This window comes from Oncorhynchus tshawytscha, linkage group LG29 (genome assembly GCF_018296145.1).
Source record: "Oncorhynchus tshawytscha isolate Ot180627B linkage group LG29, Otsh_v2.0, whole genome shotgun sequence".
NCBI classification, from domain to species: Eukaryota; Metazoa; Chordata; class Actinopteri; order Salmoniformes; family Salmonidae; genus Oncorhynchus; species Oncorhynchus tshawytscha.
In genome coordinates this window covers 17,183,747-17,203,094 of record NC_056457.1, presented here as the reverse complement: position 1 = coordinate 17,203,094, position 19,348 = coordinate 17,183,747, and the positions used below count along the sequence as shown (strand labels likewise).

Below are 19,348 nucleotides of genomic sequence, written 5' to 3'. Positions count from 1 at the left end.
CGTTACAGGGAGGAGCACCATGTAGCGTTACAGGGAGGAGCACCATGTAGCGTTACAGGGAGGAGCACCATGTAGCGTTACAGGGAGGAGCACCATGTAGCGTTACAGGGAGGAGCACCATGTAGCGTTACAGGGAGGAGCACCATGTAGCGTTACAGGGAGGAGCACCATGTAGCGTTACAGGGAGGAGCACCATGTAGCGTTACAGGGAGGAGCACCATGTAGCGTTACAGGGAGGAGCACCATGTAGCGTTACAGGGAGGAGCTCCATGTAACGTTACAGGGAGGAGCACCATGTAACGTTACAGGGAGGAGCTCCATGTACTGTTACAAGGAGGAGCACCATGTAACGTTACAAGGAGGAGTAACATTACAGGAAGGAGTTTTGGGATGATATACGCTAGTAGATATATTAGGCTATGTACCTTCTTTATAGTCGATGCTGCTTGCATTATGTATGTGTGAGTAATTGATGTCAGTTGGTTTAAGCATCATTAAGCCTCCAGCTCATCGCACCCAGTTGACCCACCCTCTCTCTCTGTCCTTCCATCCCTTCTCACTCACTCACTCACTCACTCGGTCACTCACTCACTGTTACGTAATGGACAACAGTGATTTACCTGATAGTCTTAAAAGCTTACAGCTTCACAGAGTACAACAGACCTGACAGAGCCTCAGTAAGCCAAGCTCCCTCCCTCTACTCACCAAAGCATCCCTATTTTTTGTATTTCACTTTTGGTGACGGCACTTTATCTCTCTTTCACCTCATTATATATGCACACTATGCAGCACAGCCTATACTTTAGGTTGACAGTCAAACTCTCCTCAGTTTTGCTTCATTGACAACATGTAGGTAGTTCATCCAAGGCCATTTCAGAGGGGACATCAAGATGCAGTCAATCCAGTCCCAGTGACTGGATGGCAAAGCCAGGTCGTTCTCGTACTACTGTTCAGCCTCTGACCAGTGACCACCATAGTTTCCACCATAGCGTTCTATGGTGTTCTATATTGCCTGTCCCTACCAGAGCACAGAGTTCAGTGGTGTGTTTTATTAAAAGGACAGGATTTGGCTAATCTGGTTAAGTGATTTACTGTCTAGTTCACATGGTTTTAGAGAGGTGATTAATGGGCATTGGACTTGGGCATTACAGTTCTCTCTCTGCCTGGTTACAGGTACAACGCTTGGCAAACCAGTCCACCATGTTGGCATCCTTTTGAATTCTAAATCTCAAACCAGATTGGTTAAACTCTTCCTAGGACGACTTAGGCTATGGGCTGTTCTGACACTCTCATTGACAGCCCTTTTGCTTGAAAAGTCAGGTAAAAAAGTCCTTAGAATATGCAACTGTTTCTCATGGAAAAATTATAGGGAAAAACAGTTTACCAGACCATGTCCTCTTGCTACAGGTAATACTATTAGATTGGGTTCTATTGTTTTGCACAGAAGTCTGTTGCAATACATCGACTGATTTAGAGAGAGTGTCAAACGGCAAAGTAATATTTTATCGTATCGTTGTCTTACAGTGTGGTTGTTTTGACCACAGTGATCTAAGGTTGGGATTAGGCTCATCTCACTAAGTCCCAGTAGTGAGGTTACAGCTCAACTGTCCACCTCCGACACCTACAGTACCATGTGACTAACGTACAGTCCAGGAGCAAAGTTGTCATATGTCAAACCCTAGTAGAACTTGCATTGATCAGCTTTAGCCGGCACCCTAGCCCAGGCACTGACACCCTAGCACAGGCACCCTAGCGCAGGCACCGGCACCCTAGCGCAGGCACCGGCACCCTAGTGCAGGCACCATACACTAGGCATCATCCCCTTCTATACTGCAAACATCCAACTGCAAAGTCAACTGAAAGTCCAACGACAGTTAAACTCATAATGTTCTCAAACCCAATTCTCCACTTCACTCTCACATTATTCTTGCGATAAGTGCCCTTGTTTTATCAACCTTGCTCGATGCAAAATATTCAGTCATTGATTGCACTCTAGCTTTTTCTGTTTTGTAATGAATCTGACCTGTCATGGACCAGAGGCACTTGCTTAGCCATGCACGGGGCTTTTCCACGAAGGTCTCCGTTTTGTTTCAAGGCAGGCAGATCGTGGATAATGTCCCTTGTAGGCATTTAGGACAGAATGTGTGTTACCATGTAGGCAATTGTGTTTGTGTTCTGGGGATGCGAGTGTCTGTACTGTCTGCCTGCAGGATGTGTGTGGTAATGTAAACCCTTGTTTCTGCTCTGTTCAGAGGCTTGGAATATAATGGAGCGCTAGCTGTTCATGGGTAGAGGAACAGCTGCACCTCTCTCCCTCCCTCCTCCTACTTGTATCTCTCTCACTCATCCTCTCTCCAACTCCAACTCTCACTTTCTCCCTCTTCCTGCCTTCCTCTGGCCTTCTTGCTGCTCCTCCCCTCTGAGTGTGTGAGAGAGAGAGAGAGAGAGAGAGAGAGTGTGAGGCGGTGATGATCAGGAGTGGGGTGGGGGCTGGGATGCGTGGCTGCTGCCATCTCCATCAGCCAGTGTCTCTCTCACTCACTCACAAACACACACACACATATATACACACACACACACACATATGCACACACACACACACACTCACACACACACTGAGCTGGTCCTCACTCACAGAGCGCTCAGCGACGTAGCGTCTCTACCATAGCCACACAGCTCCCGTCCTCTCCTCCATCACCTGGGACCCCCGTAACAGCAGCAGCACTACAGGGACGTCTCCCCCTTCAGCCCCTCTCCACTCCAGCATGGAGCAAGGGGAAGGCTCGCAGTCGCGACGGAGGGGTAAGTGCCTGGGCGACTCTCACCTGGAGGATTTTTTTTTTTACCCCCTAGAGTCAGACTTCTATCTCGCTATGCTTGACTTTCTTACCCCCCTACATGCAGGCTGCTACCTAGTTATCATGGGCTGCAAAGGCTGTTGTACTAACCTATTGATTGGCTATTGACGGAGCGTTCTATGGTGTTCTATAGGTTTTCTGTAGTTGTCGGCTTTATGGTTTTGTTTTGTGTTCATTTCTCTCTTGTAGAATGTTTTACATTTGCATTTTATTCATTTAGCAGATGCTCTTATCCAGAGTGACTTACAGTTGTGAGTGCATACGTTTTTCCAAACTTGGTATTTTAAGTGGATTTATTTACCTGGGATGACATTTGATGTCTGTACTGGGCTTGAGTTGGAGTAAGGCGAGGTAAAGCGATTGAAGGGAATAGTTTCTGACTCCCACTCTATCTCTCTCTCTCTCTCTCGTACCGTGAACCATAGGCAAACTAACATTGGGAGTGCTAGGAAGCTTACTGTACAGAGCTTCCACTGAGGGGAGCTTAGCGGTTATAAATAGTGTGTGTGTGTGTGTGTGTGTGTGGCCATTTATTACCATAGAGACTGAGATGCTTGGCCTCCCTATTAGTTCACTGCTACCTGAAGCTCAGTCACACAGCACAGGTGCACGGTTTCCCTTCTTTCTTGTCTTCCTACTCCTCTCTGTTTGAAGGAAGCATAAATATCGACTCGTTTTGCAGAGGGATGTTCACCAATATTCCTGGTTTCTGACTTGGAAGGTTTCTTTTGCTGTGGGTCGGTTGCTGTTCCAATTTTGATACTAGCTAAACTTAGGACTTAGAATGTGGTAATGCACAGTGTTGGCCATGTATTGCATTCTAAGTGGCATGCAATTGTGGATTTTGGAACATAGACTTTATAGCATGGGTATTCAAATCTTGCCTCACGAGGTCCGGAGGTATGCTGTTTTTGTGTGCACCCACCTGGTGTCTCAGGTCTAAATCTTTCCCTGATTAGAGCAGGGATTCCCAAACTTTTTCACTCAGGCCACCCTTCCAGCACTCAGGCCCCCCCAGGTGTCTATTTCTATGGGAACAAGCACTGTTCATGACACACTGTTCACACCCCTCCTGTAGGCGGAGAGAAAATTTAACAGGTTTTAAGCTTATTTCCTGCAATTCTACACATTTTGTCATGGGGTGCAGAGTATATTGCAGTTTTAAAAGTCAATTTTCTTGCAATTCCATACATTATGCCATGCCTAATGTGTATTCATGTGATATCTGAGTGACTCAAACATTACAATAAAATCTCATGTCTAAAAAAACCTAGCTAAAAAAACATTAGCTGACATGAGCTAGTTGATCTGGACATTTCTGACAAATTATAAATATCTCTCTATGGTATGTAATGACTGACAAGACAAGAGGAACACTGATTATGTACTACCCAATTTCAAAATGACACGATGTGCGTTCTACTATTACAGCGTTCAAGAGTAAGTTGAAAGCCGGACTGAGTAATGGAGTCTGGAGTCTCACTTCCTTGTTGGCAACTCATTTGGCTACTCACAACCTTTTTCAACTCAACCACATTTTTGTGGGACATTGCTTTGTAAAATGCAAATTCCTTGACATAAATTGACTAAATGAGTCTTGATTCTGGTCTCTTCTCAGTTCATTAGTGCTGTTTACAGTAGACTTTGTGTTGCCATTGTATGCTTCATTGGAGCACATTGGTTAGGTTTTACACAACTTTCACCAATGGCAAGACAGCAAGAAATATAGACGATTATTTGCAGAACCTGCCCCTTCATTGTCTGACCCTCAGGTCATTGTTTTGAAAAAGATGAATGTGTCCTCAATAACAAACCTGGTTAAATAAAGGCAATAATATTGTCAACCTTCGTATCAGAAATCTGTTGTGCAGCCTCTCGCTCTGATCAAAACATTTGGGAATAGGAAAGTCGTGAGAACTGGAGTTAAAGAGAATGTCGGCTACTGCTGTATTCCTGGCTAAATTCATGCAGTGCAAGTTATGCAACTTCTTTGATTGGATGGACTGGGATTGCATGGGTAGTTCTGGCATGTCTGCCTGTTGACACCTTGTAAATTGAATTTGAACAGCTAATCCTGTCTCATGATTGCAATTGAACTGTATAAATTCACCTTTGACTTCATTATTCCCATACCATTATTACAAAGAATCAGACAAATTATGCTACTCTCTGCCTATTGGCTACTTAGCTTATTCAAGTCTGTCTCAAAATACAAAAAAAAAGCTGTTCACCTGACTCGCCTTTCAAAGATATCTAGAAATGCACACGTTTTGTGCTCTTGTAGCAAGCAATCACCCCCCCATTGCTGACCACAAATGATCTATAACTGGGCTAATAACTAACTAACTAGCAAAGGATATGAACAAATGTACAAATGTGGTCGCTAGCTCTCGCTTTGATCTCAACAAGCGCATCTACTCACGACTGCTGATGCTGTAAATACAGTCCAGTTCAAAGTGAATGGCAGATCCATACAATGGTCTATTTGAATATAAACCTACCGCAGCTCTGAGTCGTGCCTGTCAATGCAGTAGAATCCTACTCCGAAGCGCTCTGCCTGCAACAAAATCTCTTGTATAGTTAGTTTTGCATAGTTCATTTCGTTTCGGTATGTTGCATTGAAAGTGACTAATATTGTGTTGATTCGATCATAATTCCCACAGTAAACGGAAACATTGATAGTGTTAACTAACAGGGAAAACTCTAGAAAGTTCAGTGAAGTTCAATCTTGTGCTTCTCTGCGCGGGCTGATATTTCTTCTGGGCAGCAGTTCCGGGGGAGCTTCAATGGAACATTTTGTTGTAGGCCTTCATCCACAGCCTCAGTAAGATGTCTGCTGCAATAACAAGAGTTTTGACTGGGATATGCCTAACTGTCGGGTCTTTCTCAGTCCCTATATACACACAGTGCTGCAAAGGGTAGGCCCAATGTAAGACTCTTACATTACTATGCAGAAGAGACTTGTTTAATGCATGGCCAGGCAAAGCTCTGCGGTAGTTTGACTTTTATACTATGACGTAGATGCATCAATCCGTACTATGCAGTCTCCGACCAAGAGAACACAGTGAAAATGGCACCGCATGGGTCCCATATCTTCTCTGTGAGCTGAACTGGGTCCGGACATGGCGTGCGAGCATTTGTTGTGCACAGATTTAGAGAGGAATGACGAGGATTCAGGTATTCTTCTAGAGCAGCCAGCCGAAGTTACGCAACATGGGGAGACACGCAACATCGCTGCGGAGAATAACAACCGCCTGCCCCATCAATGGACACGGTATACTCTTTCCTGAACCGCACCCTTTTAGACCTCTGTGTGTATCTCTTTCTCTCTTTCCCTCTCTCTCGTTAGTTAGTTCTCTGATTTGAAGAGGTAGACCAGTCTATTGGTAGCTGCCTATCTTGAGAAGGGATGAATAGGCACGTACGATGCCAGCGATGATGTGCCCACATGTCCATAAACTAGGTCACCAGTTTGGCCTTAGTAGACTAGCCCATATGAAACTGGACCGTGTCTCCTGGGACTTTTCCAACTGCTCCCTCGACGTCCCTCCCCACTCCCTCCTTCAACACTCACCCCCCCCACCCCACACACACACACACATGCTCAAACTTTTAGATTCCTACATATTGGTCTCGACAGGAAGAAGAAGAGAAAACAAGTGTTGGGAGGATCTCTTCTGCTGTCCTACCAATCCAGTCAATTTAAAGGAGGACGGAGTGTCACCTTGTTACCGTCCAAAAGTGGAAGTTGCGTCACAGGCTCTCTTTCCGTTCCCATGAAAACCGGAACATCCGGTTGTTGGGGACTGGGCACAGGCTAGTTGGCACATGGATCTATCCTGTGAGTGTCAGGGATCAGTGTCAATTCCTTTGGCATGGTGAGGATGTTTTAATGCTCACTGTGGGACTTTATCTTATCACCTGCTGTGATGTCTGCTGGGATGTCTCATGATTGGAGATGATACAGGTTTTCTGCAGAGTCTTTGGGATTGATCGCTTAAGCAATAAAGCTTGAGGGAGTGTGGTATATGGCCAATATACCACGGCTAAGGACTGTTCTTGTGCACGATGCAACCCGGATTGTCTGGACACAGCCCTTAGCCATGGAATATTGGCCATATAACACAAACCCCAGTGGTGCCGTATTGCTATTATAAACTGGTTATCAATGTAATTAGAGCAGTAAAAATAAATGTTTTGTCATACACGTCTGATATACCACGGCTGTCAGCCAATCAGCATTCAGGAGCTCGAACAACCCAATATAAATCTACATTTATAGCTCTGGGAAACTGAGGGTCGGTACAATGCGTTAGGTGTTTTATGTTGATTAGATTTATGAACTTCACCTGAACCTTTTTGAAGGTGTTCTTTAATATGGACGGGCTTATGACATCAGAACATGAATAACAAATGTTGAATTGTCTCTGAGCAAATGATTCCGTGTCGCTCAGTTGGTAGAGATTGGCGCTTGCAACACCAGGGTTGAGGGTTCAATTCCCACTGGGGAACAAGTATGAATTAGTTTGAAATGCACTGACTACTGTAAGTCAATCTGGATAAGATCGTCTGCTAAATTACTAAAATGTTAATGTATGCCATTTTTACTTTCACTTTCCATAGGTCATAGAACCACCTGCTATTGGAGCCATAAATAGTTGCTATAATCCTCCATTGAAAAGCAATCTTGACTTCCAGGATTCTTGCTGGATCACTCCCCCGCTGACATCCTTACACTGTGGTTCTCTTACACACGTGGCATGCTGCAAGTAGAAAAGTACCACACTAATATTAGACACAGCACACAGGAATTAACCCTCGGTTCAAAGGGGATTTGATGACATTGGGATTTAGCGTCATTAAAGTCTGTAGATCGTACTGTCTGTCAGTGCAAGAGTGTGACATGGAATCGCTTCCTCTTGCCTCGGACACCGCCACATATTTACTCACATTCCCTATATTTATGTTATCCTTCCCCACACACATGATCAATTTATTTGCCATAATATCTCCGCCGTCTAGTCCGCTTTAAACGCCCCTATCACACAATGACATTCTGACTTTCTTTACAATTACCACAGGGCTTAGGCTGCAAGCTTCTTATTCCCAGCAGCTGGATCAAGCAGCAAAAGTTACACCGATGAAAGCACACAGCAGTCACAGGTCACACTTCACCAGGTCTGAATGAATGAATTTGGTTGACTCGCATACTCACATAAATGGGTGTGGAAAGGAGACACTGGCTATTGAGTGTGCTGAAACGTGAGATGCTCGCAAATGGTGTCTCGGTAGCGCCATACGTAGACCTAGGGTATCTCAACCCCCATTTAGAGGCGGTCTGCTATTCCGCTTACTCTAAACACTTGCTTTGCGCGATGCTCTGCAGATAGCTGGGTAAAGGGCCGGCTCGGCTCACAGTTTGGTGCCAGAATGTTCTGTCCCCACACGCTGTTAGGCCTCAGGTGGGTGGAATGGCAGCGTAAGCTGTGGCCAGACACATGAAAGCAGCCAACTCTGACATTCCAGTCTGCTGTGTGTTGATATACAATTCCTCACAAGAGGAAATGTCATACTATTAGCCTCTGAAAACTAGCATTAGCTAAAGTAGCATTAGATAAAATATATGGGATGAATTATGCCTGCATGTTTAAGATGACTATTTTAGTGTTGCAAGGTGAACAATGTAGAGCCTTACATTGCCAAATAAATAGTGTAGTGATTGCTTAATGCAATTTAGTAGGCCCTAAAACATCTTATCAACCCTTTTTGAGGGAACTTTATTTAGCAAAACACAATCATAAGATTGCGCAATTTGCTACAATTATCTCTCATTTTCTTTTGATAGTTGTAACAAGTCGGCTGTTAGGCCTGCTTTTGTAACGCAGACCAAAATAACTAATTCCCATTGTTTGTTTAGTCTTCACGCTCTGTCTGGGTCTGTAGTTTTTCCTCTGTTGATGGTATCGGCTAGCCAGACTGACGCTAATGCTAAAACAGAACCCATTGGAAATGAGTGGCTAAATAAGAATAATCTCCACTTGTCACTGCCCTCTCTAGCAGTCATCATTTTAGATTTTTTTTAGCCAACTCTATTTTTAGCCTTCGACCCAATGTAATCAATTAATATTTGTTGCTTCTAGCGAACTATAATTACATACTCGTACTACATGTTTTTGAACCATCTCAACCATGAGGAGGATATGTGTGTGTTCGTGGTTCATCCAGAACTCCCATTACAAGCGGAAATACCACCAAACATCGATCACCATCATGGCCCCCCAATGTCCCAGTAAAGAAAATCTATGGGGCTGAGCTGAAACTCAGTGAAAGTTGGATTCATTTTCTTGTCTTCCAAACAAACTGGGTCTGTTTCCCGATAATGATGGAATTTAGGCGTACGAGTGTATTTAACAATGGGCTCTATCCTACAGTGGCCAAAGATTTAACATACGTTTCCCAAAACACCACGCAGAGAGAATGTTCGCTAAGTGCGTCGTTTGAACATGGCGATACAGATGGGATCGAAAGAAAGGGAACGCTGCTTTTGAATCAGACTTGAACAGAGAATGCTATCTTAACATGAGATTTATTTCACAGTACTGATGATGGATCAGCTCCTCGAGCGATGGTATCACCTGCGGCTGAAAATAGAACTCAATTGATTAAACATGAAATGTATTTCAATATGATTCAAATAGGCCTATACCCTACTGTTTATATTTTAATGCAGTCAGCTCGGTTTTCATTTGAAGAATTTTTAAACTGTACGTCGTTTGTTTGTATCAATTGAAAACATATTGGCAACTTTGTATTTCTACGTCAAGTTTCTTCTGAAGTTATCTGTGGTCACAGAGAAACGGATAAACCATATGATTCAATGTTTAGTGGAGATCTTCTGTGTATAAAGTGACACGGGAGGGTAAAAGTTATCTACCGGTGCCCTTAGCTGTTCTACGAGTGGCCTGAGGCAGGGGTAGATTATGAGTCGTTTTCAAGTGCAACGTTAAAAACGATGGTTTTAGGAAACCGCTTTGAGATTTACAAATGCTCCTATAAAGATTCTAGCAATTTAACTTTTGGGAAACCAAAAGTTGGTTTGAGCTTTTACCATAAGTTTTCTGGTTGATCTCTGGTTAACAGCCAGTTAACCTACCTCAGCCGATACAGTCATTTTAATATGATCTTTTCCACTTCAATTACTTTAATGGAGGTTTGTTTTTTCAAAAACTCTCTTCTGCTTCCACAGGCGATGGCATGCCAAAGGAAAGCAGTCCGTTCATAAACAACACAGACAATGACAAAGGGAATCTATACGATGGGAAGAACATGGCCCTCTTTGAGGTAACTGTCAACATCCAACAGCCTTGATTTATATATAATGTTATCTGTAGTATTTCATTTGACCTTTGACCTAAGCTTTGACTTAGGTCTGTTGGTCAGGGATTCAATGCTAAATGGAGTGAGACGACAACTGTGCTGCAGGGGCTTTCTCTGTTATTTCTATCCACGGTCTAATGCCATTTGGCTGCTCTAACCTCTCTATCCTAGTGATACAGGATATTGAATCCTATGAATAACATGAATTATGGACTATTTCTACTTCTCTACTATAATTTGATCCAGCAAAGATTTTCTAATCTCCTTTGATTTCTCTGCAGTTTCTAAATTCCTCTTGACCGTTTCTCCCATCATTGCAGTTCTCAAGTTATTTCCTTGACCCTTATGCAGAGAGCTTGAATGCTAAGAGGTGTTATGACACTTTCTGTGTTATGGTATTTTTTTGCTCACAGGAAGAGATGGACAGCAACCCCATGGTGTCCTCTCTGCTCAACAAGCTGGCTAACTACACCAACCTCACCCAGGGGGTCAAAGAGCACGAGGAGGCAGACGACGACGAGGGGCCAGCCAAGACTAAGAAACCAGTCAAGGTAAGCCTGTTGTCTCCACATTGTGTGTACAATAACGTTTTAAAATTCTATTTCTAAATTCTGAGATCTACTTAGTGACACAAGCCACTTCTGTGCACATCCGACTCCTACTGCCCGAGTTTGGTGATAATGACAAAGCAAATGTAATCCTCTCAACGTGGGGACTTTGTGGGTGTTCTGAAGTGTGGAGGAAATAGCTTTGTTTGGACTGTTGGTACTGTAGATGGTACTCTATACAATGTCTTCAATTTAGTGTATCCCATCGTGCGTATTTTCTGCTGATTTATTGTACCCTTTAAAAACTGCTGAATGAATGATTGCAAAACAGGGTCTTTGACCAGAGCAAACATTCATTGTGCAGCACGTGTGCAGCACGAAGGACATGCAAACATTCCCACTTTGTTTGTCTACACTGTGATTGATCAGTGTTGCCTTTATACTTACTAACACAACTTCTTCTATCTATCCTAGACTATGGTGACCTCATGTATCAAAACACAAATAAGACCTTACTTTGTGGATCAGATGTCATTTATAACTATCTTTTGCAGATAAATTACCATTATAAGATATCATTGCACAAAATATGGATGACTGAATTGTCTGTCACTCCCAAACAGAAGACAACTGCATTGGTACCCAATGTATTTTTGAATGTGTCAACTTACATCTCCCTGTATATATTAACGAACACCTAACTTTACAAGAGTCACACTACTCCTTTCGACAACAGCAGCAATTACAAGGGTACATCGTGATGTTAGAGCAAGATCTTTCAGATACAAGGCCCAACTGGAATACTTTACCTTCAGAAATCAGGGCATGACAATCACACTGTGATTTAAGAAAGCCGTTTTCACCTGTTAAGAACAAACTGCTTGTGTTTTGAACTAATAGAAACATCATGTGCAGATATTTGTAAATAAAAATGTAGGTACTATGACTTCAGAAAGTATTGATACTCCTTATTCCACATTTTGTTGTGTTACAGCCTGAATTCAAAATGGATTCAATATTTTTTTTTACACACAATACCCCATAATGACAAAGTGAAATCATGTTTTTAAACATTTTTGCACATGAATGAACGGCCAGCCGGCTTGGCTCGCAACCATTGGGGTACGACCTATATTTTTGTTGAGGCATGAAATAGTAACCTATGAATACAATTATTAAAATTAAAGTTTTTTTAAATTTAATTGGTAAACCATTGTAGAAAACCAATTGTACACTCGAGGTTCTGCAACGGCTGTACACTCAAGGTTCTGCAACGGCTGTACACTCGAGGTTCTGCAACGGCTGTACACTCGAGGTTCTTACCACGGCTGTGCTGATCTATGGTACTTGGCTCCGCCTCATACCTATCACCGCAGCAGAGCCGTGCAAAAGAGTTGTTTAGCACACTCTCTCGTGTACACGTGCTTTATTCAGAATCTGTTTTTTAAATGTATTATTTTTCTCCTATCACAGCCATTTAACTCTTACTGTTTTAAAGTCGCCATTGGCCTCATGGTGAAATCCCTGAGTGGTTTCCTTCCTCTCCGGCCACCAAGTTAGGAAGGACGCCTGCATCTTTGTAGTAACTGGGTCGGTTGATACACCATCCAAAGTGTAATTAATAACTACACCATGCTCAAAGAGAGATTCAATGTCTTTAAAAAAATGTTGTTTAAAAAAAAAATATTTTACCCATCTTCCAATAAGTGCCCTTTGCAAGTCATTGGAAAATCCTCATGGTCTTTGTGGTTGAATCTGTGTTTGAAATTCACTTCACGACTGAGGGACCTTAAAGATAATTGTAAGTGTGGGGTACAGATATGAGGTAGTCATTCAAAAATCATATTAAACATTATTATTGACATAATGAGTTCATGCAACTTATTATGTGATTTGTTAAGCACATTTTTACTCCTGAACTTATTGAGACTTGCCATAACAAAGGGGTTGAATACTTATTGACTCAAGACAGTTCAGCTTTTAATGTTGTATTCCGCTTTTGACATTGTGGGGCATTGTGTGTAGATCAGGGACACATCATTTTAAAATTCAGTCTGTAACACCACAAAATGCGGAATAAGTCAAGAGGTGTGTATACTTTATGTATTATAGGTACTTACTTTTATTAGTTGTACTAGTAGTTGTAGCAGTTGTTTTCATTAGTTGTATTGGTAGTTGTTACAGTTGTATTTATTAGTAGTTGTAGCAGTTGTTTTTATTAATTGTAGGCCTATTAGTAGTTGTACAACTTGTTTATGCTGTTAATGTACAGTACCAGTCAAAAGTTTGGAGACTTACTCATTCAAGGGTTTTATTTTTACTATTTTCTACATTGTAGAATAATAGTGATTACATCAAAACTATGAAATAACACACATGGAATCATGTAGTAATCACAAAAGTGTTAACAAATCAAAATATATTTTTGATTTTTGATTCTTCAATGTAGCCACCCTTTGCCTTGATGACAGCTTTCCACACGCTTGGCATTCTCTCAACCAGCTTCACCTGTAATGCCTTTCCAACAGTCTTTATGCTCTTATGCTGAGCACTTTTTGGCTGCTTTTCCTGGTCCATCTCATTCCAAACCATCTCAATTGGGTTGAGGTCGGGTGATTGTGTAGGCCAGGTCATCTGACGCAGCACTCCATCACTCTCCTTCTTGGTCAAATAGCCCTTACACAACCTGGAGGTGTGTTGAACCAAAAAATCTCAAATTTGGACTCATCAGACCAAAGGACAGATTTCCACCAGTCTAATGTCCTTTGCTTGTGTTTCTTGTCCCAATCAAGTCTCTTCTTCTTATTGGTGTCCTTTTAGGAGTGGTTTCTTTGTAGCAATTTGACCATGAAGTCCTGATTCACCCAGTCCCCTCTGAACTGTTGATGTGTCTGTTACTTGAACTCTGTGAAGCATTTATTTGGGCTGGATTTTTTGACGTTGGTAACTCTAATGTATTATCCTCTGCAAAAGAGGTAACTCTGGTTCTTCCTTTCCTGTGGCGGTCCTCATGATAGCCTGTTTCATCATAGCGCTTGGTGGTTTTTGCGACTGCACTTGAAGAAACTTTCAAAGTCTTGCAAATGTTCTGCATTGACTGACCTTCTTGTCTTAAAGTAATGATCGACTGTCATTTCTCTTTGCTCATTTGAGCTGTTCTTGCCATGATATGGACTTGGTCATTTACCGAATAGGGCTAACTTCTGTATACCACCGCTATCTTGTCACAACACAACTGATTGGCTCAAACTTATTAAGAAGGAAAGAAATTCCACAAATTCACTTTTAACAAGGCACACCTATTAATTGAAATGCATTCCAGGTCACTACCAAAGCTGTCATCAAGGCAAAAGGTGGCTACTTTGAAGAATCTCAAATACAAAATATATTACACTTTTTTTGGTTACTACATGATTCCATATGTGTTATTTAATAGTTTTGATGTAGAAAATAGTTCAAATAAAGAAAAACCCTTGAATGAGTAGGTGTCCAAACTTTTGACTGGTACTGTACGTTTTATTATTATTTAATTGTTATTGTTATTAGATAGTAGACATTTTTATTATGTGTGTGTGTGTGTGTGTGTGTGTGTGTGTGTGTGTGTGTGTACAGTTGAAGTCGAAAGTTTACCTTAGCCAAATACATTTAAACTCAGTTTTTCACAATTCCTGACATTTAATCCAAGTAAAAATTCCATGTTTTAGGTCAGTTAGGATCACCACTTTATTTTAAGAATGTAAATAATAGTTGAGAGAGTGATTTATTTCAGCTTTTATTTCTTTCATCACATTCCCAGTGGGTCAGAAGTTTACATACACTCAATTAGTATTTGGTAGCGTTTCCTTTAAATTGTTTAACTTTGGTCAAACATTTCAGGTTGCCTTCCACAAGCTTCCCACAATAAGTTGGGTGAATTTTGTCCCATTCCTCCTGACAGATCTGGTGTAACTGAGTCGTGTGTGTACGTGCTATGGGATTGAGGTCAGGGCTTTGTGATGGCAACTCCAATACCTTGACTTTGTTGTCCTTAAGCCAATTTGCAACAACTTTGGAAGGATGCTTGGGGTCATTGCCCATTTGGAAGACCCATTTGCGACCAAGCTTTAACCTCCTGACAAATGTCTTGAGATGTTACTTCAATATATCCACATAATTTTCCTGCCTCATGAAGCCATCTATTTTGTGAAGTGCACCAGTCCCTCCTGCAGCAAAGCACCCCCACAACATGATGCTGCCACCCCCGTGCTTCACGGTTGGGATGGTGTTCTTCAGCTTTGCAAGCCTCCCCCTTTTTCCTCCAAACATAACGATAGTCATTATGGCCAAACAGTTCTATTTTTGTTTCGTCAGACCAGAGGACCTTTCTCCAAAAAGTACCATCTTTGTCCCCATGTGCAGTTGCAAAACGTAGTCTCTTTTTTATGGCGGTTTTGGAGCAGTGGCTTCTTCCTTGCTGAGTGGCCTATCCGGTTATATCGATGTAGGACTCGTTTTACTGTGGATATACAGTGGAGAGAACAAGCCGATTTTTTTTCAGGTTTTCCTACTTACAAAGCATGTAGAGGTCTATAATTTTTATCATAGTTACACTTCAACTGTGAGAGACGGAATCTAAAACAAAAATCCAGAAAATCACATTGCATGATTTTTAAGTAATTAATTTGCATTTTATTGCATGACATAAGTATTTGATACATCAGAAAAGCAGAACTTAATATTTGGTACATAAACCTTTGTTTGCAATTACAGAGATCATACGTTTCCTGTAGTTCTTGACCAGGTTTGCACACACTGCAGCAGGGATTTTGGCCCACTCCTCCATACAGACCTTCTCCAGATCCTTCAGGTTTCGGGGCTATCGCTGGGCAATACGGACTTTCAGCTCCCTCCAAAGATTTTCTATTGGGTTCAGGTCTGGAGACTGGCTAGGACACTCCAGGACCTTGAGATGCTTCTTACGGAGTCACTCCTTAGTTGCCCTGGCTGTGTGTTTTGGGTCATTGTCATGCTGGAAGACCCAGCCACGACCCATCTTCAATGCTCTTACTGAGGGACGGAGGTTGTTGGCCAAAATCTCGCGATACATGGCCCCATCCATCCTCCCCTCAATACGGTGCAGTCGTCCTGTCCCCTTTGCAGAAAAGCATCCCCAAAGAATGATGTTTCCACCTTCATGCTTCACGGTTGGGATGGTGTTCTTGGGGTTGTACTCATCCTTCTTCTTCCTCCAAACACGGCGAGTGGAGTTTAGACCAAAAAGCTCTATTTTTGTCTCATCAGACCACATGACCTTCTCCCATTCCTCCTCTGGATCATCCAGATGGTCATTGGCAAACTTCAGACGGGTCTGGACATGCGCTGGCTTGAGCAGGGGGACCTTGCGTGCGCTGCAGGATTTTAATCCATGACGGCGTAGTGTGTTACTAATGGTTTTCTTTGAGACTGTGGTCCCAACTCTCTTCAAGTCATTGACCAGGTCCTGCCATGTAGTTCTGGGTTGATCCCTCACCTTCCTCGTGATCATTGATGCCCCACGAGGTGAGATCTTGCATGGAGCCCCAGACTGAGGGTGATTGACCATCATCTTGAACTTCTTCCATTTTCTAATAATTGCCTTCTCACAAAGCTGCTTGTCTATTGTCCTGTAGCCCATCCCAGCCTTGTGCAGGTCTACAATTTTATCCCTGATGTCCTTTACACAGCTCTCTGGTCTTGGCCATTGTGGAGAGGTTGGAGTCTGTTTGATTGAGTGTGTGGACAGGTGTAACGGCTCTCTTCTATCTCCTCCTCTGACGAAGAGGTAGAACAAGGATCGGACCAAAATGCAGCGTGATTCCAGTCAAGAGTCTGGTTGACTGGCAGATCTGGAAGAGTCTGGTTGACTGGCAGATCTGGAAGAGTCGGATGGCGGATGGCGGATCTAGCTGCTCTGGCTGCTCCATGCAGACTGGCAGCTCTGGCTGCTCCATGCAGACTGGCAGCTCTGGCTGCTCCATGCAGACTGGCAGCTCTGGCTGCTCCATGCAGACTGGCAGCTCTGGCTGCTCCATGCAGACTGGCAGCTCTGGCTGCTCTATGCAGACTGGCAGCTCTATGCAGACTGGCAGCTCTGGCTGCTCCATGCAACCTGGCAGCTCTGGCTGCTCCATGCAACCTGGCAGCTCTGGCTGCTCCATGCAACCTGGCAGCTCTGGCTGCTCCATGCAGACTGGCTGCTCCATGCAGACTGGCAGCTCTGGCTGCTCCATGCAGACTGGCAGCTCTGGCTGCTCCATGCAGACTGGCAGCTCTGGCTGCTCCATGCAGACTGGCAGCTCTGGCTGCTCCATGCAGACTGGCAGCTCTGGCTGCTCCATGCAGACTGGCAGCTCAGGCTGCGCTGAACAGGCAGGAGACTCCGGCAGAGCTGGAGAGAAGGAAGGCTCTGGCTGCGCTAAACTGGCGGGAGACTCCGGCAGCGCAGGAGAGGAGAAAGGCTCCAACAGCGCTGAACAGGCGGGAGACTCCGGCAGCGCTGGAGAGGCGAGGCGCACTGTAGGCCTGATGCGTGGTGCTGGCACTGGTGGAACTGGATAGAGAACACGCACAGGAAGCCTGGTGCGGGGAGCTGCCACCGGAGGACTGGTGTGTAGAGGTGGCTCTGGATAGACCGGACCGTGCAGGCGCACTGGAGCTCTTGAGCACCAAGCCTGCCCAACCTTACCTGGCTCGATGCCCACTCTAGCCCGGCCAATACGAAGAGCTGGTATGAACCGCACCGGGCTATGCACCCACACTGGAAACACCGTGCGCTCCATAGCATAACACGGTGCCTGCCCGGTCTCTCTAGCCCCCCGGTAAGCACAGGGAGTTTGCGCAGGTCTCCTACCTGGCATAGCCATACTCCCTGTGAGCCCCCCCCCCCAAGAAATTTTTGGGGCCGACTCTCAGGCTTCCATCCGCGTCGCCGTGCTGCCTCCTCATACCAGCGCCTCTCCGCTTTCGCCGCCTCCAGTTCTTCCTTGGGGTGGCGATATTCTCCAGGCTGAGCCCAAGGTCCTTCACCGTCCAGTTCGTCCTCCCATGTCCAGTCCCTCTCTCGCTGCACCTTGGTGCGGCTACACTCCCCTGGTTTAGCCCAGGGTCCTCTCCCGTCGAGGATTTCCTCCCAAGTCCAGAAATTCTTGTCGCGCTGCTCCTGCTGCTGCTGTTGCCTGTTACCACGCCACTTGGTCCGTTTGTGGTGGGTGATTCTGTAACGGCTCTCTTCTATCTCCTCCTCTGACGAAGAGGTAGAACAAGGATCGGACTAAAATGCAGCGTGATGATGATTCATGATATATTTTAATGAAGGAAAACCTATGCATACAGAAACTACAAAACGAACGAAATGAAATAATGAAAACCGAAACAGCCCTATCTGGTGCAAACACAAAGACAGGAACAGTCACCCACAAACACACAGTGAAACACAGGCTACCTAAATATGGTTCCCAATCAGAGACAATGAGAATCACCTGACTCTGATTGAGAACCTCAGGCAGCCATAGACTATGCTAGACACCCCTACTCAGCCACAATCCCAATACCTACTAAAACCCCCAATACCACAACACAACACAAAATAACCCCATGTCACACCCTGGCCTGACCAAATAATATATAAACACAAAATACTAAGACCAGGGCGTGACAACAGGTGTATTTTATACAGGTACCGAGTTCAAACAGGTGCAGTTAATACAGGTAATGAGTGGAGAACAGGGGGGCTTCTTAAAGAAAAAGTGACAGGTCTGTGAGAGCCGGAATTCTTACTGGTTGGTAGGTGATCAAATACTTATGTCATGCAATAAAATGCAAAATAATTACTTAAAAATCATACGTGATCTTCTGGATTTTTGTTTTAAATTCCGTCTCTCACAGTTGAAGTGTACCTATGATAAAAATGACAGAATACATACTTTGTAAGTAGGAAAACCTGCAAAATCGGCAGTGAATCAAATACTTGTTCTCCCCACTGTAGATACTTTTGTACCTTTTTCCTCCAGCATCTTCACAAGGTCCTTTGCTGCTGTTCTGGGATTGATTTGCACTTTTCGCACTAAAGTACGTTCATCTCTAAGAGACAGAACGCGTCTCCTTCCTGAGCGGTATGACGGCTGCGTGGTCCCATGGTGTTTATACTTGCGGACTATTGTTTGTACAGATGAACGTGGTACCTTCATGCATTTGGAAATTGCTCCCAAGGATGAACCAGACTTGTGGAGGTCTACAATTTATTTGCTGAGGTCTTGGCTGATTTCTTTAGATTTTCCCATGATGTCAAGCAAAGAGGCACTGAGTTTGAAGGTAGGCCTTGAAATACATCTACAGGTACACCTCCAATTGACTCAAATGATGTCCATTAGCCTATCAGAAGCTTCTTAAGCCATGACATAATTTTCTGGAATTTTCCAAGCTGTTTAAAGGCTCAGTCAACTTAGTGTATGTAAACTTCTGACCTACTGGAATTGTGATACAGTGAATTGTAAGTGAAATAATCTGTCTGTAAACAATTGTTGGAAAAATTACTTGTCATGCACAAAG

At 43.7% G+C, this 19,348-nt stretch overlaps 1 protein-coding gene across 6 annotated transcripts in view; it reads left to right on the top strand.

Annotated features, from left to right (window-relative positions):
- The window catches only part of slc12a7b (solute carrier family 12 member 7b), a 72,871-nt gene that overhangs the window by 22,959 nt on the left and 30,564 nt on the right, over positions 1-19,348 (top strand). For 5 of the 6 annotated variants that reach the window (XM_024392765.2, XM_024392769.2, XM_024392764.2 and 2 more), the window contains exons 2-3: positions 10,105-10,199; positions 10,649-10,786. In XM_024392765.2, the coding sequence (XP_024248533.1) occupies positions 10,105-10,199; positions 10,649-10,786 (233 nt within the window). Of the gene's footprint in view, positions 1-2,604; positions 2,803-10,104; positions 10,200-10,648; positions 10,787-19,348 lie in introns of those variants that run through there. The other variant, XM_024392767.2, reaches the window with a different exon arrangement.